The 17,265-nt window shown below is 42.1% G+C and overlaps 1 protein-coding gene across 2 annotated transcripts in view; it reads left to right on the top strand.

Annotated features, from left to right (window-relative positions):
* RSAD2 (radical S-adenosyl methionine domain containing 2) overlaps positions 1–13,265 on the top strand; it is a 38,789-nt gene extending 25,524 nt beyond the window's left edge. For both annotated transcript variants that reach the window (XM_078350019.1, XM_002758049.6), the window contains exons 3-6: positions 1,756–1,985; positions 4,995–5,144; positions 8,144–8,176; positions 10,496–13,265. In XM_078350019.1, coding sequence (XP_078206145.1) covers positions 1,756–1,985; positions 4,995–5,144; positions 8,144–8,176; positions 10,496–10,660 — 578 coding nt within the window. In that variant the 3' untranslated portion in view covers positions 10,661–13,265. The remainder of the gene's footprint in view (positions 1–1,755; positions 1,986–4,994; positions 5,145–8,143; positions 8,177–10,495) is intronic.
* Positions 13,266–17,265: the final 4,000 nt, after the last annotated feature.

The raw sequence follows: 17,265 nt of genomic DNA, 5'->3' as shown, positions 1-17,265 counted from the left end.
CAGATACAGGCTTCTGAGTCCTTCTCCATCCCAGGCCTCACAGGTTGTACTTTCTCTCTAGCAGTGAACTACGGGGACATATTTGGAATGTCTTTGCACAGAAAGGTCCATTTGAGTACTAGGGTGTGAGGCTTTATACAGGGCTGGTCATTTACGCCCATGCTGCTATGGAACCAGCTATTGAAACTGAAACTCAGGACCCCAACGATGCAAACAAGGAGATCGTGGATCTTGTTAAACAGTCCTGGCAAGTCTTGACAAGCTGATTCAACAGGCCCTATTGCTCCAGGTTTATACACCTCACCAATTAGTGATATATAGAATATTGTGTTGGTCATATAGGCAGGGGTTGGCCAAGATTCCACCAGGGTCCCAGGTTCTCCTGGAAAGATGTAGGGGCTCAGCAAACAGATCTGCTCCATTAAATCTGTCTTCCTAAGAGCTTTGTAAAGGAAACGCTGAGAACAGGAGGAGAGTTATCATGGAGATAGAGCAAAAGTTGGAAAGGGGGCAGAATATAGCAATTGACTTACAGATCCTCAGAAGACTTGGAAATCAACTAGGTCAATCTTTAGTATAATTGATAAGTCTCTGTTTTTGGTTTTGAACTTAATTTCTGGTCTGTCTGGAGATCAGGTGCTAAGTTACTTGCCTTTTCACAACGTGATATTCCACTAGGCATTTATTTCAGATCAATTTTAGAATGTTTTGAGTTGTTTTAAATAATGGACAGTTGCTTTATTCTGGCTCCAGTTTCTGCTAGATGTTTTGAGGGCTTATGTTACTTACGGGCAAAATAAAGTTAGCCCCAAAATAGGAATTAAAATGCCTCTTTTCATAACTTTAGAGGATAGTTGCTTAAAGAGTTTTGGGACTTCCTAGTTTCTATAATTTGAAAGTAATTTTAAGAAAAATAGTCAACTCTTAACAACTCACAAAACTAGGGAAACTCAGACTTAATCAACTGCAAGGAATGACTCAGCCATTGAGAATGCCTGTACTTAAGAGGTAAGTGGATGGCATGAAGGAACAGAGGAAACTGAAGGGGTAGTAAGAGAGATGGAGTAGGAAGCAGTGTTACAGGATCCAAAATGAAGGTAATTGTGAACACTTTCTGTGCTCCCAAAACAACCCGTCACAGCTCTTCCCATAACCATGTTGCATGGAGGTGCCTGTTTATACTTTATTCCCACACCAGGCTTCCCTTTCTCTTGGTTTTCTCCACACCTAGCACAGCTGTCCCTGACATCACGTAGTGTCTCTAAATATTTAGATGAATAATCAACTGTCAAGGAGATGTCAAGACAAAACTGATGAACTAGGCAAAAATACTAGGGATCTTCAATAGGGCAGTTTTATCTGCGTGATGGAAAGAAAAAGAAGTAAATTCATAATTGTTCATCAGTAAGTCTGGAGGCATCCAAATACATCTACCTGCCTCAGAAATTACATCCTTTCTGTGCAGGAATAAACGAAAAACCTCATTTAAATATATCAACAAGTGTTCACACATATACACGTGCAGAATTTTCAAATAATCAGTGGTTAATATTTGCATCATTATTTTACATGCATTTTTCAAGTTTATTTGACACCACAAGAAAGTATAAATTGTATCTCAATGCATTTTGTGGGTATAAGGAAAAGTGCCGTTTGAAAAATTAAAACAAGATATATTTTATCACAAGAGATATAAATAGCCTGAGGGGCTTGGTGCTTGGATAGAAAAGTTTAAAGATGATCATTTTCCTTCAGGTAAATATTTGGACATTCTCGCCATCTCCTGTGACAGCTTTGACGAGCAAGTCAATGTCCTTATTGGCCGTGGCCAAGGAAAGAAGAACCACGTGGAAAACCTTCAAAAGCTGAGGACATGGTGTAGGAATTATAGAGTCGCTTTCAAGATAAATTCTGTCATTAATCGTTTCAACATGGAAGAGGACATGACTGAACAGATCAAGGCGTTAAACCCTGTCCGCTGGAAAGTAAGTACACAAGGTTGCTTTTGCTTATTTCCTGCAAGAAAACCTTCAGGAATGAAACTGGAAACAACACTTACACAAGAGAACTCTGGACCTTGCAAGCCATTCTAGAAGTCAGGTCCTTGGTTATTCAGCCGTGTTAGACTTAAAACTATACTTTTCTTTGCCTTACTGCCCTTTTCTGAAAACTTGAAATGATTTCCTTTGGAAATATTGTGAGGATAAACATCAAAAAATACGCTCAGTGCTTGGAAATGTTTGAAAGAATATGTTCATAGAAAGCCAAAATTTCTTTCTGAAACTCTTGGCTTACGGATGGACAGATACAGGTTCCTCATAAATTCTGATGCAGTGAATCTCTGGAAGACATTAGGGGTAAAGTCATCCCCCAGCTGCAGCAAAATGGGACTTCTATTTCCAGATTCATGATTTAGGGCTGACCCCACTACCTGCTACTAAAAGCCTAAAGGCCACACACACAAGCCAGCTCCACATATACGGCACCTGCTACATGTAGACACAATGACTGAAATCCTTGTTTTCTACCTTTGACTGCTCATCAGCATTGAATCAGGAGGCTGTTTAAAAAGCAGCCTCTTGGGCCTCATATCTGCTGTTCTGAAACAGGGCCTGTGGTCAAGGCACGGATAGTCGGGAGGGCTTGTAAAACATGTATTTCTAACGAGCAGTTCTAGGGGTAGTTGTAGAGCTACGCAGCACCTGTGTCTGGAGCTCAGCGTGGATGCAATAAAAGATCAGACGCAGAGCTCAGTGCTGGCACAAACACACAGAGACGTGGGAAAACTCACACAGTAGCAAGCTACGGGGGCTTCCATTAGGTGAAGTGGCAAAGCAGGCTGAGCTTAACTGGAAGGCTTCATATAGGAGGAGGCATTTGGCTATGCTCTGAAAAAATGGAAAGAATTTTCATAGGCAGCAAAGACCTGAAGCAGAAAGCCACGTCCAGACTACAGGGCTTGCCTGTGCAAAGAAAGCTTTTCCTTCAAAGCTGCCTTGGAGCTTTCTTTCAATCACATGTCAGCATTCCAGATAGAGCTAGGGAGGAGGGAAAGGGTATTCTGTCATTTTCCCAAAGCTGTCCTGTAATATGTGGAAATGGGTTAGGGGAAGCTGCAGATGGTACTTTTAACATTTTTTAATAGGTATGTTGAACATGGACTTTTGGTTACATATATAAGGACAGGAAATATCAGACACATCCCCAGGTCTAGAAGGAACTGAAGGAAAGCTCAAGAGAGAGGTATGATAGGAAAAGCAGGGACTATGATCCACTAAGAAGGCAGGGGCTCCAGGCGGGGGCTAAGCTGCCTTTGAGATGCTCACATTCCTGCCAGATCCCCCTCCCATCCCCACCTCTCTCCTCTGCCCCATGTTTCCTGTTCCTGCTGTCTTCCTCACAGTTCTCTTTGGCATCCTTTTTTCAGATGTGTAAGTATTTTTTCCCCACAGCTTGGTTTTCTCCTATCTCACAGTCTTCCTCTCAGATATTTTGACTCCTGTGCTGGCTTCCATTCATCTGATTCATTCTAGATTTGCCATTTCAAGATCCTGACTCTTTTGGTGGAAGCAGCTCCTGCCTGTTTGGAAAACCAGATTGTTGATGCTTTCAGGCTTCCCATTGATATAGATTGATGCCCCTGGATCAGGTGCCTGTTCTTAGTCTAATCGTACATGGCACTTGGAACCTGGTTTCCTGAGGCGACCTCCTCCACCACGAGGCTGTGGGCTGGAAGGTGCCACCAGCTGCATGCCTGGGACAACAGCACTGAGCATGTGGACTGCTCACTTGGAGGCTGTGTTGTGACCTGTAGGCTTGGGAGGAGGGGGCTCCTTCTACGCCCCCATGCCGAGTCCCACACCCTCAGTATTGTTCCCCTTACAGTTCCTATGACTTGGTTTTCTCCTGCAGAGGCCCTTCCATTCTGCCTGGCTGATTCTGCCGTCAAAGTCTGTAGAAAAAATGCCTGTGATGTATGTCTTCTTCGGTAGTCAAGTCTGCTCATTATTCAAACCTGCATGGAAGGACAGTCCCTCCTTGCCAGACCTCTTCTTACCCTGAGTCTGGGTGGGGCATTGGGGTGGGTGACGATCCCTCCCAAGATGTTCACAGTCTGTTAAGGAAGATACCACGCAAGCAAATAGCAAAATTATCCTGTGGCCAGGAGCCAGTGGAGGCAGATATCAAACAACCGAGAAGGGGAAAAATAAAGAGTGAGCAAAAAAGGCAACACTGAAGTGTTAACAGTTTCTTCTCATCTGGTTTCAGTGGGATCTGAGTGGTTCCGGCAATGACATTAGTGGAATTCTGTGTAGAACAATCCTTTCCATGGAAACCCTTTAGAACTGGGCTTGTCCTGGCTCTGTCTTGGGTTAGCTGTCACCTTTTGTCACCTTGGGCAAGTCTCTTCATTGCTTGCCTTCCCTAGGACTGACTTCTATTTTCAAATGATGGTAGTAAGTATAGAATCATACACTGTACACACTCATACACACACATTTGTATACTTAAAACACTGTTGAAAGATAATAGTGATGATTTTGAAAAACAGTTCTTAGATATTAAATAAAAACAGATCTACTAGAGGCCTTCAGAAGGATATATTAAAAATCAGCAGAGAAAACAATGTTTTTAAAACATGTTTTTCTTGGTTATGGGATTACACATGATTTATTTTTCTTGCTCTTTTACAGTTTATGCTTTTTCAATACGTATCCATTATTTTGTTGCCAGAAAATACTGGATTATAAGACTAAATCAAACGTAATCTAGACCAGTTTTTGAAAGTTTATATTTTAAGAATGTGCTTCTAACATTGTATTCCTAAATTTCAGGGCAAGCTTTCCTTTCACCAAGGTCATATCCTTATAGAATGTTCCTCAGCTTGTAGAGTCTTCTTTGCTCAGAAGAGATGAAGCTTGAACCGGGGAAGCGAGGTTTGGGGGAAAACATGGAGAGCTCTCTGCAAAGCCTATGCTACCATTGCCTTTCAGGTGTTCCAGTGCCTCTTAATTGAGGGCGAAAATACTGGAGAAGATGCTCTAAGAGAAGCAGAAAGATTTGTTATTAGTGATGAAGACTTTGAAAGATTCCTGGAGCGCCACAAAGAAGTGTCCTGTTTGGTGCCTGAATCTAACCAGAAGGTTGTATAAAGCAAAGTTGTTTTCTCTATCATTATATATTCAGATAGATTCCCAAAAGGGGAATCTCTCAGCCAAGGGCATATTGTTACTTTAGAGAGTTCAGCGGTGAGAGATGGGGGGAGTGCCATGTCAGGGTAGGTAAGGCTGCCATTGGCTCTGCCACCTCCCAGCTTTGGGGTCTTTAGAGAGCTTCAGCTTCTCTGTCTACAATGGATACAGCGGTATTTTGCAAGTGATACAATTGTATGTAGATTCATGTAGATATTCTTGATATACGATTCATATATGTATAATGTCCCTAGGTGTCATACATGTATGACACAGTCCCTAAACATAGAAAGAACTAACAAAGATATTCACAAGAGCTAACAAGATACTCAATTGATATCAACATTACCACATTATTTAGTTGAATAATCTCTATGTATAATTTTGTTGCATAGAATGTAAAAGAAATGTTTCACCAACTGTTTAGTTTTCTAATGTAATGACCATTGCATCCATCCTATTAGCACAAATTTCATAAACAGATGAAAGACAGTTGATCAAACAAGTCCACACTATGGAGCTTCCAGGTAATACTAGAGGCAGGGTGTCTAAAGATGTATTCTCAGAAGCGACAGAAAAAAAAATCCTTCTTCTTCCTGCCACAGTAGAGGAAACTCCTTATTAATGAAAGATACAAACTTAAAAAAAATTATGACAGTATAATTGAATGCATAAAATTAAAACTATATGTCACGCATATGATAAAATTAAAAGTGAAATGTGTTAATGTGATATGTCATATATAAAAAGTTCTTCAAATCATAAAAATCTATTAACACCAAAAAAGCAAAACAGGAATGGGCATAGATGGATAATTTACAAAAGGAAAACAAATGGTGAATAAACATTTTAAGAGCATTTGATATTGTATTTAGTTCATATTGTTAGCAAGAGTATAAATCATTGCAACTTTCCTAGAAAACAAGTTTATAACTTTGAAGTAGTCACATATTCGAATTCAGAAATTGTATCTTAAAACATGAGAAATATTCACAGATGTAGAGAAACATTTATGTAAAGATCTGTTACTGCAGTGTTAAGAATAATAACCCCAAATTAAAGACAGCCTGCCATGTAGCATACAGAGAGAATGGGTGAATCTGTAGGTTCACAGAATGAAATGGTACATAGAGTAACATGCTTATTCCAAAACTTTATAAGTGACAAGAAGAAATTCTGATAGTACAATACTAGATAACAGATAAAAAAAATAGTATGCAAAATTAATTTGAAGTTTAATTCTAACGTGTTAAAAAATGCATCTCTACATATTCCTGTGGTTATCTTGGAGTAGTGGAATTATTAGTAGTTTTTTTAACCTTTAGAACTTTTTGAACTTCAAAATTCTGTAACATAAATAAAAGTGTTATTATTTGACAAGCAGCTTCTCCATCTGCCATCCAAAAATATACATACAGGAAAATCTTTACCCCGTATGCTTCCATAATGCTAGGAACTCACATAGCAGACATTCATTCCTTACGCTTTAGACTTCCGAGGCTCTAGGTAAATAGTTCAAGGTTAAAAGGTAATATTGAAGTGAGCATGAATAAGAGAATTTTAGAATGCAGGACAGGATGACCATCAAAAAGAAGAGAAAAGGGGTAGAGGAGGTTTTCTTCTATGCACTATTTTATTACATTTTTTAAAACTCCATTTTAATTAAATAGTTAATATGAGATGAAAGAAAGTCTGATTGAGTGCCTCCTTTGTAAGAGGGACTGTTAACCCTTTGGCCCCTTGCCATTTTCACAAATGCTTCATGAGCCAGGATTTATTATCCCCATGGTATCTATACAACAAGAGGCCAAGTGGTAGGTGCTCATTTCCCTGACTTGTATCAGGGGCAGAATCTGAATTTTGATGACCCCAAAGCCCACCAACCTTTTAGCCAGTTTGTTTCAAACTTCAGAAAAATCACCTGAGATCTTGTGAAAAGGCAGACCCTTATTCAGCGGGTCTGAGCTGGGCCCACCACTCTGCACCTGGAACTGGTTCCCAGGTGACGCTGATGTTGCTGGTCCCCCACTAGACATTGAACAGTGGGTCTGCTCCCATCCCTGCATGGGAGTCGGCAAATGCTGGCCCGAGGGGTGGGTCTGGCCTGCCGCCCGCTGTAGTACAGGATGCAGGGTGAGAGTTGGTGAGGGAAGGTATGAAAGCAAGAATCGTACTTGTGGCCAGTGACCATTATGTAAAAGTTGGCTTTCTGGGCCCATAAATGAAGTTTCGGTGGAGCTCAGCTGAGCTCTTTTCCTTATGTATTGTTTGTGCTGTCTTTTGGGCTGCGATGCACAGTTGATTCGTTGTGACAGACTGTGTGGCCCGCCAAGTCGAAAATATTTACTATCTAGCCCTTCACAGAAAACATTTTGCAGACCCCTATCTATGGGTAGGTATGGAAGAAATACCTTCCGATTGACAGTACAGGTACACCTTCTTTATACCTATAGAAGGCATAACTATTTATGAGTAATGTTAGGGTAATATTAAAATCCTCAGGTAAAGCCACCCTTTAGCTCCAAAAAAATATCATTCAAGACGGTTCTGCTTTATAAGTTGAGAAGGGGGATATTAGATACATATAATATCTAATTATATGGTGGACACAGTCATTGGGAATATCAAGTAAGGAAGAAAAGGGCTCTCCCACAGTGTGAAGGGATGGGGAAATTGCCGTGGAGTTCACTGTCAGGGAAGCCTTCAGGATGGAGGTTCTGATGTTTGACCTTTGCAGCAAAGAGCAGAGAGTACAGGCCTGCTGTGATCTGCTGGAAACCGAATGCACACAAACAGAGCCTCGTCTTGCAAGGGCACGACAAAGGCAACTCAAGGGAAATGAGAAATGCTGGATCCAAAATAACACAACGCAAACACTGAACGTGGACAGTTGCACTCACACACTGAGAAATATATCTGAAACTGAATTTGTATTAATTTCTCCTTTACAGATGAAAGACTCCTACCTCATTCTGGATGAATATGTGAGTATTTCTCATGAGTTATAAAATGATCACTTAATTAATTAGCAGCAATGCCGGAGTTGAGTTCCATGAGCATAACTACCTTGTACCTATTTGTCCATAATTAGCACTTCACAGTTCTATGGTCAGTGATTACGATTGTTCCAGAGCCCTCACTTCACAGGGTCAAAATGTGGAGCTGAGCACTGGAACAGCACGAGCTTGAACCCAGGTCCCGGCATTGATTTGCACTGAGCACCCTGTGATCTTTTCTCCCATATGGCTGTACATCATGGATGTCACATTGAACCCATTATCACACATAACAGAGTCATCTGTTATGTAGTCTTGGGCTGGAGGTTCTCCTGAGATAGGGCATCCAGCCTGTTTTGGAGGAAGGTCGTATCACTCTTCACATTATCTTGGACAAACCAGACACGGCTAGCTTTTCCTCTGATTGATAAACCTTGGCTTTGGTGAGGAGAGGCTTATGGTTCTGCTCCAAACACCATTAATATTATTCCTACCCCACTGCCTTCCAAAGGCAGGGGGAAACCCGCCCTTCTGAAAATTGAAAAACAAATCACTTTCCCCTTTCCTCTGTCTTTTTTTTACCTATATCTGTAAACTTTGCCATTCTTCCTAGCAAGGGACAAAAAATTCCATTTGAAGATGTTTTAAAGAAATTAGCTTCAACAACCTTGAGTTCAATATTTAAATTGGATCTGTTTTTTGGAGAAATGCTTACTGTCACTTTTGATATCTGCTTTTCTTTCTTTCTGTTTTTTTTTTTTTTTTTTTTTTTTTTTTTAGATAAGGTTTCCTCTGTCACCCAGGCTAGAGTGCAGTGGCACAATGTGGGCTCAGTTGATCCTCCTGCCTCTGCCTTCTGAGTAGCTAGCGGGGTGCACTACCACACCTAGCTAGATTTTTATGTATTTTTTGTAGAGGTGGGATTTTGGCATATTGCCCATGCTGGTCTTGAACTCTTGGGCCTCCCCAAATGCTGAGATTCCAGGCATGGGCCCCCATGCCCAGCTAATATTTTGTTATTTTCAATTTAATCAATCATTGCTTATAGCCATTCCATTTCTTAACAATATAACCTTTCTTAATAGAGCATAAGGGACAAAGTGACAAGGAAAACATTCAGTTTCTGAGAAACATTCAAACAATTAATTTTTGGAAAGGAAATGATTATGATTAACTAGGGATTTTGACCAGCATCCCTCAGCAAACTAGCTGCTAGTCTCCACATATTTGGAAAGCACATAGTCAAAGCAAAATATATTTTACCAACTGAATAACATTTTTCTTTAACAGATATTACTTGAGCTCCTATGAAACACAGTGTAGGTCATATGGAATGTGAGGAAATCATTTCTGCCTACAGAGTAGAATAGGACAGAATACAACAAATGAAAATGGATGGAATAAGATTAAAACAAAGACCCTTAGCAGGTCATAGAAAACTTCATGATCCCGCACCCATCCACCTCAGCAGCACATTTCTTTTCTTTTTCGTTCTTTTTTTTTTTTTTAAGACAGAGTTTTCGCTCTTGTTACCCAGGCTGGAGTGCAATGGTGCGATCTCAGCTCACGGCAACCTCCGCCTCCTGGATTCAGGCAATTCTGCCTCAGCCTCCTAAGTAGCTGGGATTACAGGCACGCACCACCATGCCCAGCTAATTTTTTGTATTTTTTTTTAATAGAGACAGGGTTTCACCATGTTGACCAGGATGGTCTCGATCTCTTGACCTCATGATCCACCTGCTTCAGCCTCCCAAAGTGCTGGAATTACAGGCATGAGCCACCGTGCCCAGCTGTTTTCATCCTCTCTCTTTCTCAAAACAAGTCTTCATTAGGATTTACACTAATACATGCATGTACTTATACAGACACATTGTTTCTATTCTGGAAACATCGTCTACCTCTAATTTCCCCAATACACCATGTTATATCCCACTTCCATGCCTTTATGATACCATTCCCTCCCATTTAAAATCTCAACACATAATTTGGATGTCAGCATTTGGGAGAAGCCTCTCCTGACCAGCCCCTCCCCCAGTGGAGCAACGCCTGCCCGTGTGGGACGCATATAATTCTGTTTTTTGTGCGCTCAGTTAATCTGCTATGTTTAGGCCAGCCTCTTCCACCAGAACATGAGCTAGTTGATTAGAGAGATGGGGTACAACGGGTTCAGTATCAGCCACAGATTTCAAAAAATATCTGTCGACATGATTGGAATATCCAAAGCTAAATCTGAGATTAATACTCTAGATTGAGTTTTACAGGATTCATTGCATGGAAATATACCAGCTTCTGTTATGAATTTTCTAGATGCGCTTTCTGAACTGCACAAAGGGACGGAAGGACCCTTCCAAGTCCATCCTGGATGTTGGTGTAGAAGAAGCTATAAAATTCAGTGGATTTGATGAAAAGATGTTTCTGAAGCGAGGAGGAAAATACATATGGAGTAAGGCTGATCTGAAGCTGGACTGGTAGAGCAGAAAGTGGAACGAGACTTCAGCCTACCAGTGGGGAAACTCCCAGAGTGCCTGCCATTGTCTACAGCGCTGTCCCGCTGCCCTTTCCCAATGGCTGAAAACCTGTTTCTGCTGCACATAACATCTGATTACCTGTGGTCGCTGAACTCATAAATAACCTGGGGGCACTGCTTTCACTGCTTTCTTCACCTGTCACTTAGGTCACATGAGGCTGTCAAGCAAAGGAATCGGCGTGAAGTTGGATAGCTGGTTGTCCCCACGTCTCTGAGAAGTGACAGCACACTGGCTTGGCATAAGATATCCTAAAATCATGCTGGAACCTTGGACAAGGAAGAATGTGAGCGAGAGTAGGGAGAGTGTCTGGATTTCATGTCAGTGAAGCCACGGAACCATCTCAGATTTTTGAATGAACTTTGAATGAATTTAAATAAGGTACCATTTACGTCAGCTTAAGAAGAATCAGCTCAGAGAAAGCAAGTGTGAGGGAAAATGTCATGTAAACTGGTCAGGGAGCAAAACCCTCTCCCTGTCTAAGTATCCTATGTGGTTTGTTTGTGTAACTTAGTATGTTGTTTCCTAAAAAATAATTATTTCTTATTGTTTCAAAAAAGCAAAATCATAGAAATTTTTGTTGCCCAAAAGGTCATTTTAATTAAACTGCAATTTCAGTGTTCCTCACTAGGTGGCATTTAAATGTTGCCTGATGTCGTTAAGCACCATCCAGGAATTCTGCTTCATAATCTATTTTCAAAACTTGATGACTGTTGAACGTTTTGTTCCCTTGCTGGTGAGGAGTTGTGATCCTTTGGAGGAAGAGAAGACGCATTCTGGTTTTTGGAATTTTCAGTATTTTTGTGCTGGTTTTTCCTCATCTTCGTGGATTTATTTACCTTTCATCTTTGATGTTGGTGACTTTCAGATGGGGTTTTTGAGTGGGCGCCCTTTCTGTTTATGTTGATGTTATTCATTTCTGTTTCTCAGTTTTCCTTCTAACAGTCAGGCCCCTCTTCTGCGGGTCTGCTGGATATGCTGGAGATCCACTCCAGACCCTGTTTGCCTGAGTATCACCAGCAGAGGCTGCAGAAGGGCAAAGATTGCTACCTGCTCCTTCCTCTGGAAGCTTCATCCCAGAGGGGCACCTGCCAGATGCCAGCTGGAGTTCTCCTGTATGAGGTGTCTCCCAGTCAGAAGGCATGGGGGTCAGGGACCCACTTGAGGAGGCAGTCTGTCCCCTAGCAGAGCTCAAGTGCTCTGCTGGGAGATCCACTGCTCTCCTCAGAGCTGGCGGGAAGGAACTTTTAAGTCTGCTGAAGCTGTGCCCACAGCCACCTATTCCCCAAGGTGCTCTGTCCCAGGGAGATGGGAGTTTTATCTATAAGCTGGTGATGTGGCTACTGCCTTTCTTTCAGAGATGCCCTGCCCAGAGAGGAGAAACCTAGAGAGGAAGCCTGGCTATCGCGGCTTTGCGATGCTGTGGTGGGCTCTGACCAGTTCAAACTTCCCAGTGGCTTTGTTTACACTGCCTTCTCAAGCCTCAGTAATGGTGGAGGCCCCTCCCCATACCAAGCTCCAGCATCCCAGGTCAACTCCACACTGCTGTGCTGGCAGCGAGAACTTCAAGTCAGTGAATCTTAGTTTGCCTGGTGCTACGTGGGTGGAATCCGCTGAGCAAGGTAACTTGGCTCCCGGGCTTCAGCCCCTTTTCTGGGGGAGTGAGTGATTCTGTCTCACTGGCATTCCAGGTGCCCCTGGGGTATGAAAAAAAAACTCCTGCAGCTAGCTCAGTATCTGCCCAAAGGGCTACCCCGTTTTGTGCTTGAAACCCAGCTGGTGGTTTCAACCCGAAGGAATCTCCTGGTCTGCGGGTTGTGAAGACCATGGGAAAAGCATAGTATCTGGGCTGGAAAACACTGTTCCTCACAACACAGTCCCTCACGGCTTCCCTTGGCTAGGGGAAGGAGTTCCCCGACCCCTTGTGCTTCCCGGGTGAGGCGATGCCCCACCCTGCTTCTGCTTGCCCTCCGTGGGCTGCACCGACTGTCTGAGCAGTGCCAGTGAGATAACCCAGGTACCTCAGTGGGAAATGCAGAAACCACTTGCCTTCTGTGTGGGTCTTGCTGGGAGCTGCAGATGGGAGCTGTTCCTATTTGGCCATCTTGTGAGCCCTGCAGGTCAGGTTTAATTACATGAAAATGCCCCGTGTATGCTTTGGATAACTACAGCAAGCCCACCTCAGATGCCACTAAAATGGACTTAAAAGATCAGAAAGATTGTTACAATATTTATTTTATAATTCCGAAAAACATACGCATTTTGAAGATATTTGAAAACAGAGTAAAACAAAATGAAGAAAATTAAAATTACCCATAATTGTATCACACAGAGGTAACCCCTAATTTAGCTCATGTCTGTCCAGTCATATATATTGCTTAATAGAATTGCATTCATACACAATAATTTTATTTTTTACATAATATCTTCTGAAGGTTCTTAAAGTCAATTAGCCTTTTATACTTTAATGAGAACAGCCATTCTTAACAATTCACACTAATACATGAGAAAACATTCAATGACAATAAAAACCAGAGTTCATTTCAGAAAAACCATTGGATTTGGTTTTTGAGTTGTTTACATGTTTGTTTATGTATGTGAGTGATATTCTATTAATTTTGGTAATATTCTCCCTACACACACACACACACACACACACACACACATACAACACAAAGCTTCTCTGTACAAGTTCATTATTGCAGAACCTGGAAAACTGCCCAAGAGTTGTTTATTTTTTAAATTCAAGGCTGCCTCAACTTGTTCCTGACACCCTCTCAGCAACACATCTGAACAGACTGACCTTTATCAGTTCTCTTCCTGGATTATACTCAGCTTTTGGAGAACTCGCCCACATGAGTAGATGTCAGAAAACCTGTGTGTGTGTGTGTGTGTAGTTGGTGCTATCTGCTTTTGTGAAGAATGCCTCATTTTTCATTAAATCATCACTCAGATATCACTTTTTCCAGGAAGCCTAGCAGACAGCAGGTATTCAAATGCTGGTTGAGTCAAACTGACCTGAATTAGTCAGCTCAGGCTGCCGTAACAAAATACCATGTACCACATGGCAGAAACAACAGACATGCATTTCTCTGGAGGTTGGAAGCCCAAGATCAAGGTGCCATCTGGTTCAGTTCCTGCTGAGGCTTCTCTCCCTGGCCTGCAGATGGCTGCCTTGTCCCTGTGTTCTCACATGGCGAAGAGATCTCTCTCCTTTTATAAGGCCACCATCCTTTTGCATAAGGACTTCATTTGAACTTAACTACCTGCTAAAGACCTTGTGTCCAGATGTAGTCACATTGGGGATCAGAGCTTCAACATGTGAATGTTGGAAGGAGACAATTCAGTCCATAGCATGATCCATCATTGAAACAGTAAGATGCAATATACCTAATAGATTTCACTTGACTTTGATGCCATTTAATAAGGTCACTTCTATTGAAATGGGCAATGCTGTGAGCAGTATGACCTGGTGACATCTGGAAGTTTCTAGTGCTTTAAATATTGCCCCCATCATCTGTGACAGGGCCTGAAATATCTTAGTTATCATTAAACATGGAGTTTCTCCACTGATTTTCTCTAAAACTGAGGGAGCTTGGGAAAGTGGCAAACATTAATCTTGTTCTTATGAAGTTGTCGTGGGGATATGTCAGCCCCACCTTTCTCCCAGGTATAAGCCAGGAGAGGGAAAAGAAGGGAACAGAGAGTAAACCTAAGCTATTTCCTACCCGTTTAGCTACCATAACCTGGTGATGCCTGCAACATCCTTGCGGTTGAAAGGTTTAATTCAGGAACAGCTTGGTGCATATCTACCATGTGGTCAGACCTGTGCCAGATGCTATGGGGAATAGCTAGGAAGAGGAGTTAGGGTTTTCACCTTTGAGAAACTTACAAATGTTAGGACAAGAGTTAGACACACAAGAGAGTTAAACAACTGAGTAAGAGGGCAAATCAGTGATAGAAAAGGCACAGGTTGTGGAGACAGCCTGGCTTGAGCTGTAGTACCATGTTTGATTAAGGGTGGGAGACTTAGGTTCACAGAGGCCCAGTTTCCTCATCGGCAAAATGAGGGATCAATGCAAAGATTACAGTAAGGACTTAAGTTAATTGTGCAAACAGCCCCTGGCAGCCTCTGATAACTAATAACAGTTACCAGTGAGTTCACATTGTGTGAAAGCTATCCTTTCTAATCTGACGTAACTTAGGACAAAATAGATAAAACCTCGTGTCACCGTTTGAAGTCCTGATGATTATTGTGAGCAAGAAAAGAGGACATTTGGGGTTTGGGGAAGAACACCTGAGAGAACAGGAAGCTTAAGATGACTGCCCTTTGGTTAACTTACTCATTATGCACCTGTGATGTATCAGGTTTTATAGCACCCACTAAAAACACAAAAATAAACATGACACTGTTTTGTTGCTAAGGTGCTCAAAGCTTGTGGAAAAGGCAATCTTGTGAAGGAATAGGTAAAATAAATGTTGAAGGTTAGTAGAAGCAGCAACAAAGTTTTCACACTCCAAAAAAACATGGCAGCCTCCAGTCTCCAATTCTACATCTTAATGGGAATAGTGAGATGAGTGCCTCCCAGTTCTCTGATCTGACAAATTTGGTAGGACATAACCTAAAAATGCTCTGACTTCTCAGCCACAAAAGAGAATGAATTAATGGCATTCGCAGCAATTTGAATGAGAGTGGAGACTATTATTCTAAGGAAAGTAACTCAGGAATGGAAAACCAAACAGTGTACGTGTCACACTTAAGTAGCAGCTAAGCTATGAGGATGTAAAGGCATAAGAATGACCCAGTGGACTTGGGAACTCAGCGGGGAAGGGTGGGATGTGGGTGAGGGATAAAAGACTACACACTGGGTGCAGTGTGTACTGCTCGGGTGATAAGTGCACCAAAGTTTCACAAATGACTACTAAAGAATTTACTCATGTGGCCAGGAGCTGTGGCTCACGCCTATAATCCCAGCACTTTGGGAGGCCAAGGCGGGTGGATCGTGAGGTCAGGTGATGGAGACCATCCTGGCCAACATGATGAAACCCTGTCTCTACTAAAAATACAAAAAATTAGGCAGGTGTGGTAGTGGGCACCTGTAATCCCAGCTACTCTGGAGGCTGAGGCAGGAGAATCACTTGAACCTGGGAGACAGAGGTTGCAGTGAGCTGAGATCACAGGACTACAGTTCAGCCTGGAGACAGATTGAAACTCCAAAAAAAAAAAAAAAAAAGAAGTTACTCATGTAACCAAACACCACCACCTGTTCCCAATAACTTATGGAAACAAAAACACAGCAAAATAACCCACTTTGTTTTGTGAAGAGGACAATGTAGGCCTTCAAATGGCCTCAAAAATCAGAGACACAGAAACGTGTGAAGTAACTGGATATAAGACAGCACAGGGTGTTGGGAGCTGGCTGAGCTAGAAAACATAGTCCTCTTAGAGGCATTCGAGTTGTATAAAACATGACACTCCCCAAATGAAAGGCCTCTGAAGATCTGACTGGTCTTATCAGATGCCTGTCTTCAGATTCAAGTCTCAATGCCACCATGACTATCCCTAATTTGTTCAATGGTATGTCAGGCATTGGCTGTTCACTGAGAACTTGTAACCATAATCATTGTTCCTTGAAAGAAGCTTTTTGACTTCCCCGTTGTAAAGACTTTGAGTAGTCATTCATAACCCCTTCTGTGAACATGAGAAAATTATGCTTCCTCACTCTCTCAGTTAAACAAAGCTACTGATTGCAGCCAATGATGAGTGCATTGAACTGCTGGTACAAGGCTCTACAACATTTGCTTCTGGGTGCACACTGATTACAGAGGAGGCCTCAGGTTGAGATGGTGGAGTCTGAAAACAGGCAACCTTGATCTTGATGCTTCTCGGGAGGATAGTGTCAGGGAGACAAACATGGTCACAGCAAACTGTGTATATGGGACAGTCCAGCTTTTGAGATTACTTGTTACCAAAACAGATTAGTCTGTCCTGACCAAAAAGATCCAGTAACAAATAACACTCAGATTGTCTAAGGCTGATGCTGGGGTTAAGGCATTGGGACTTCATAGTCCCATTTTATAAGATTTCCATTCTCCGTGGGGGTGGCTCTACAACTGATAGAATCACAACAATCTTAGACTCGGAGAAATGTGCCATTGCCTTCTACCAGTGGACACACAATTCTTCTCTTAATTTAAATTATGTGTTCCTTAAGGGGAGAGAGCATATTTTGGCAGCTAACAATGTCTGAACCCTGGAGCATGTGGCAAGTATGGTGTTAAGTGCTCTGATAATTCTTATTTTAACTGCTCACAGAAACCATGTAAGAGAAGTGTTATCATCCCTCATTTTATAGTTACGGAAACGAACTGAGGGAGTCAACTGACACGACCACATGCACAGCTAGATCTTGATGAAACCCAGACCGATTTTAGCGGCAAAGCCCAAGCCAAGCTCAGGGAGAGGAGGGCTTTGTCGTTCCTTCCAAACCGTCTGGGACTCAGGACTCAGCTTCCAGCTTTCCGGGTCTTATTTGTTGTTGTTATTTGTTT

The sequence above is a fragment of the Callithrix jacchus genome, chromosome 14, assembly GCF_049354715.1.
Source record: "Callithrix jacchus isolate 240 chromosome 14, calJac240_pri, whole genome shotgun sequence".
Lineage (NCBI taxonomy): Eukaryota > Metazoa > Chordata > Mammalia > Primates > Cebidae > Callithrix > Callithrix jacchus.
The sequence above is the reverse complement of the archived record's forward strand: the minus strand, read 5'-3'. Positions and strand labels throughout refer to the sequence as shown.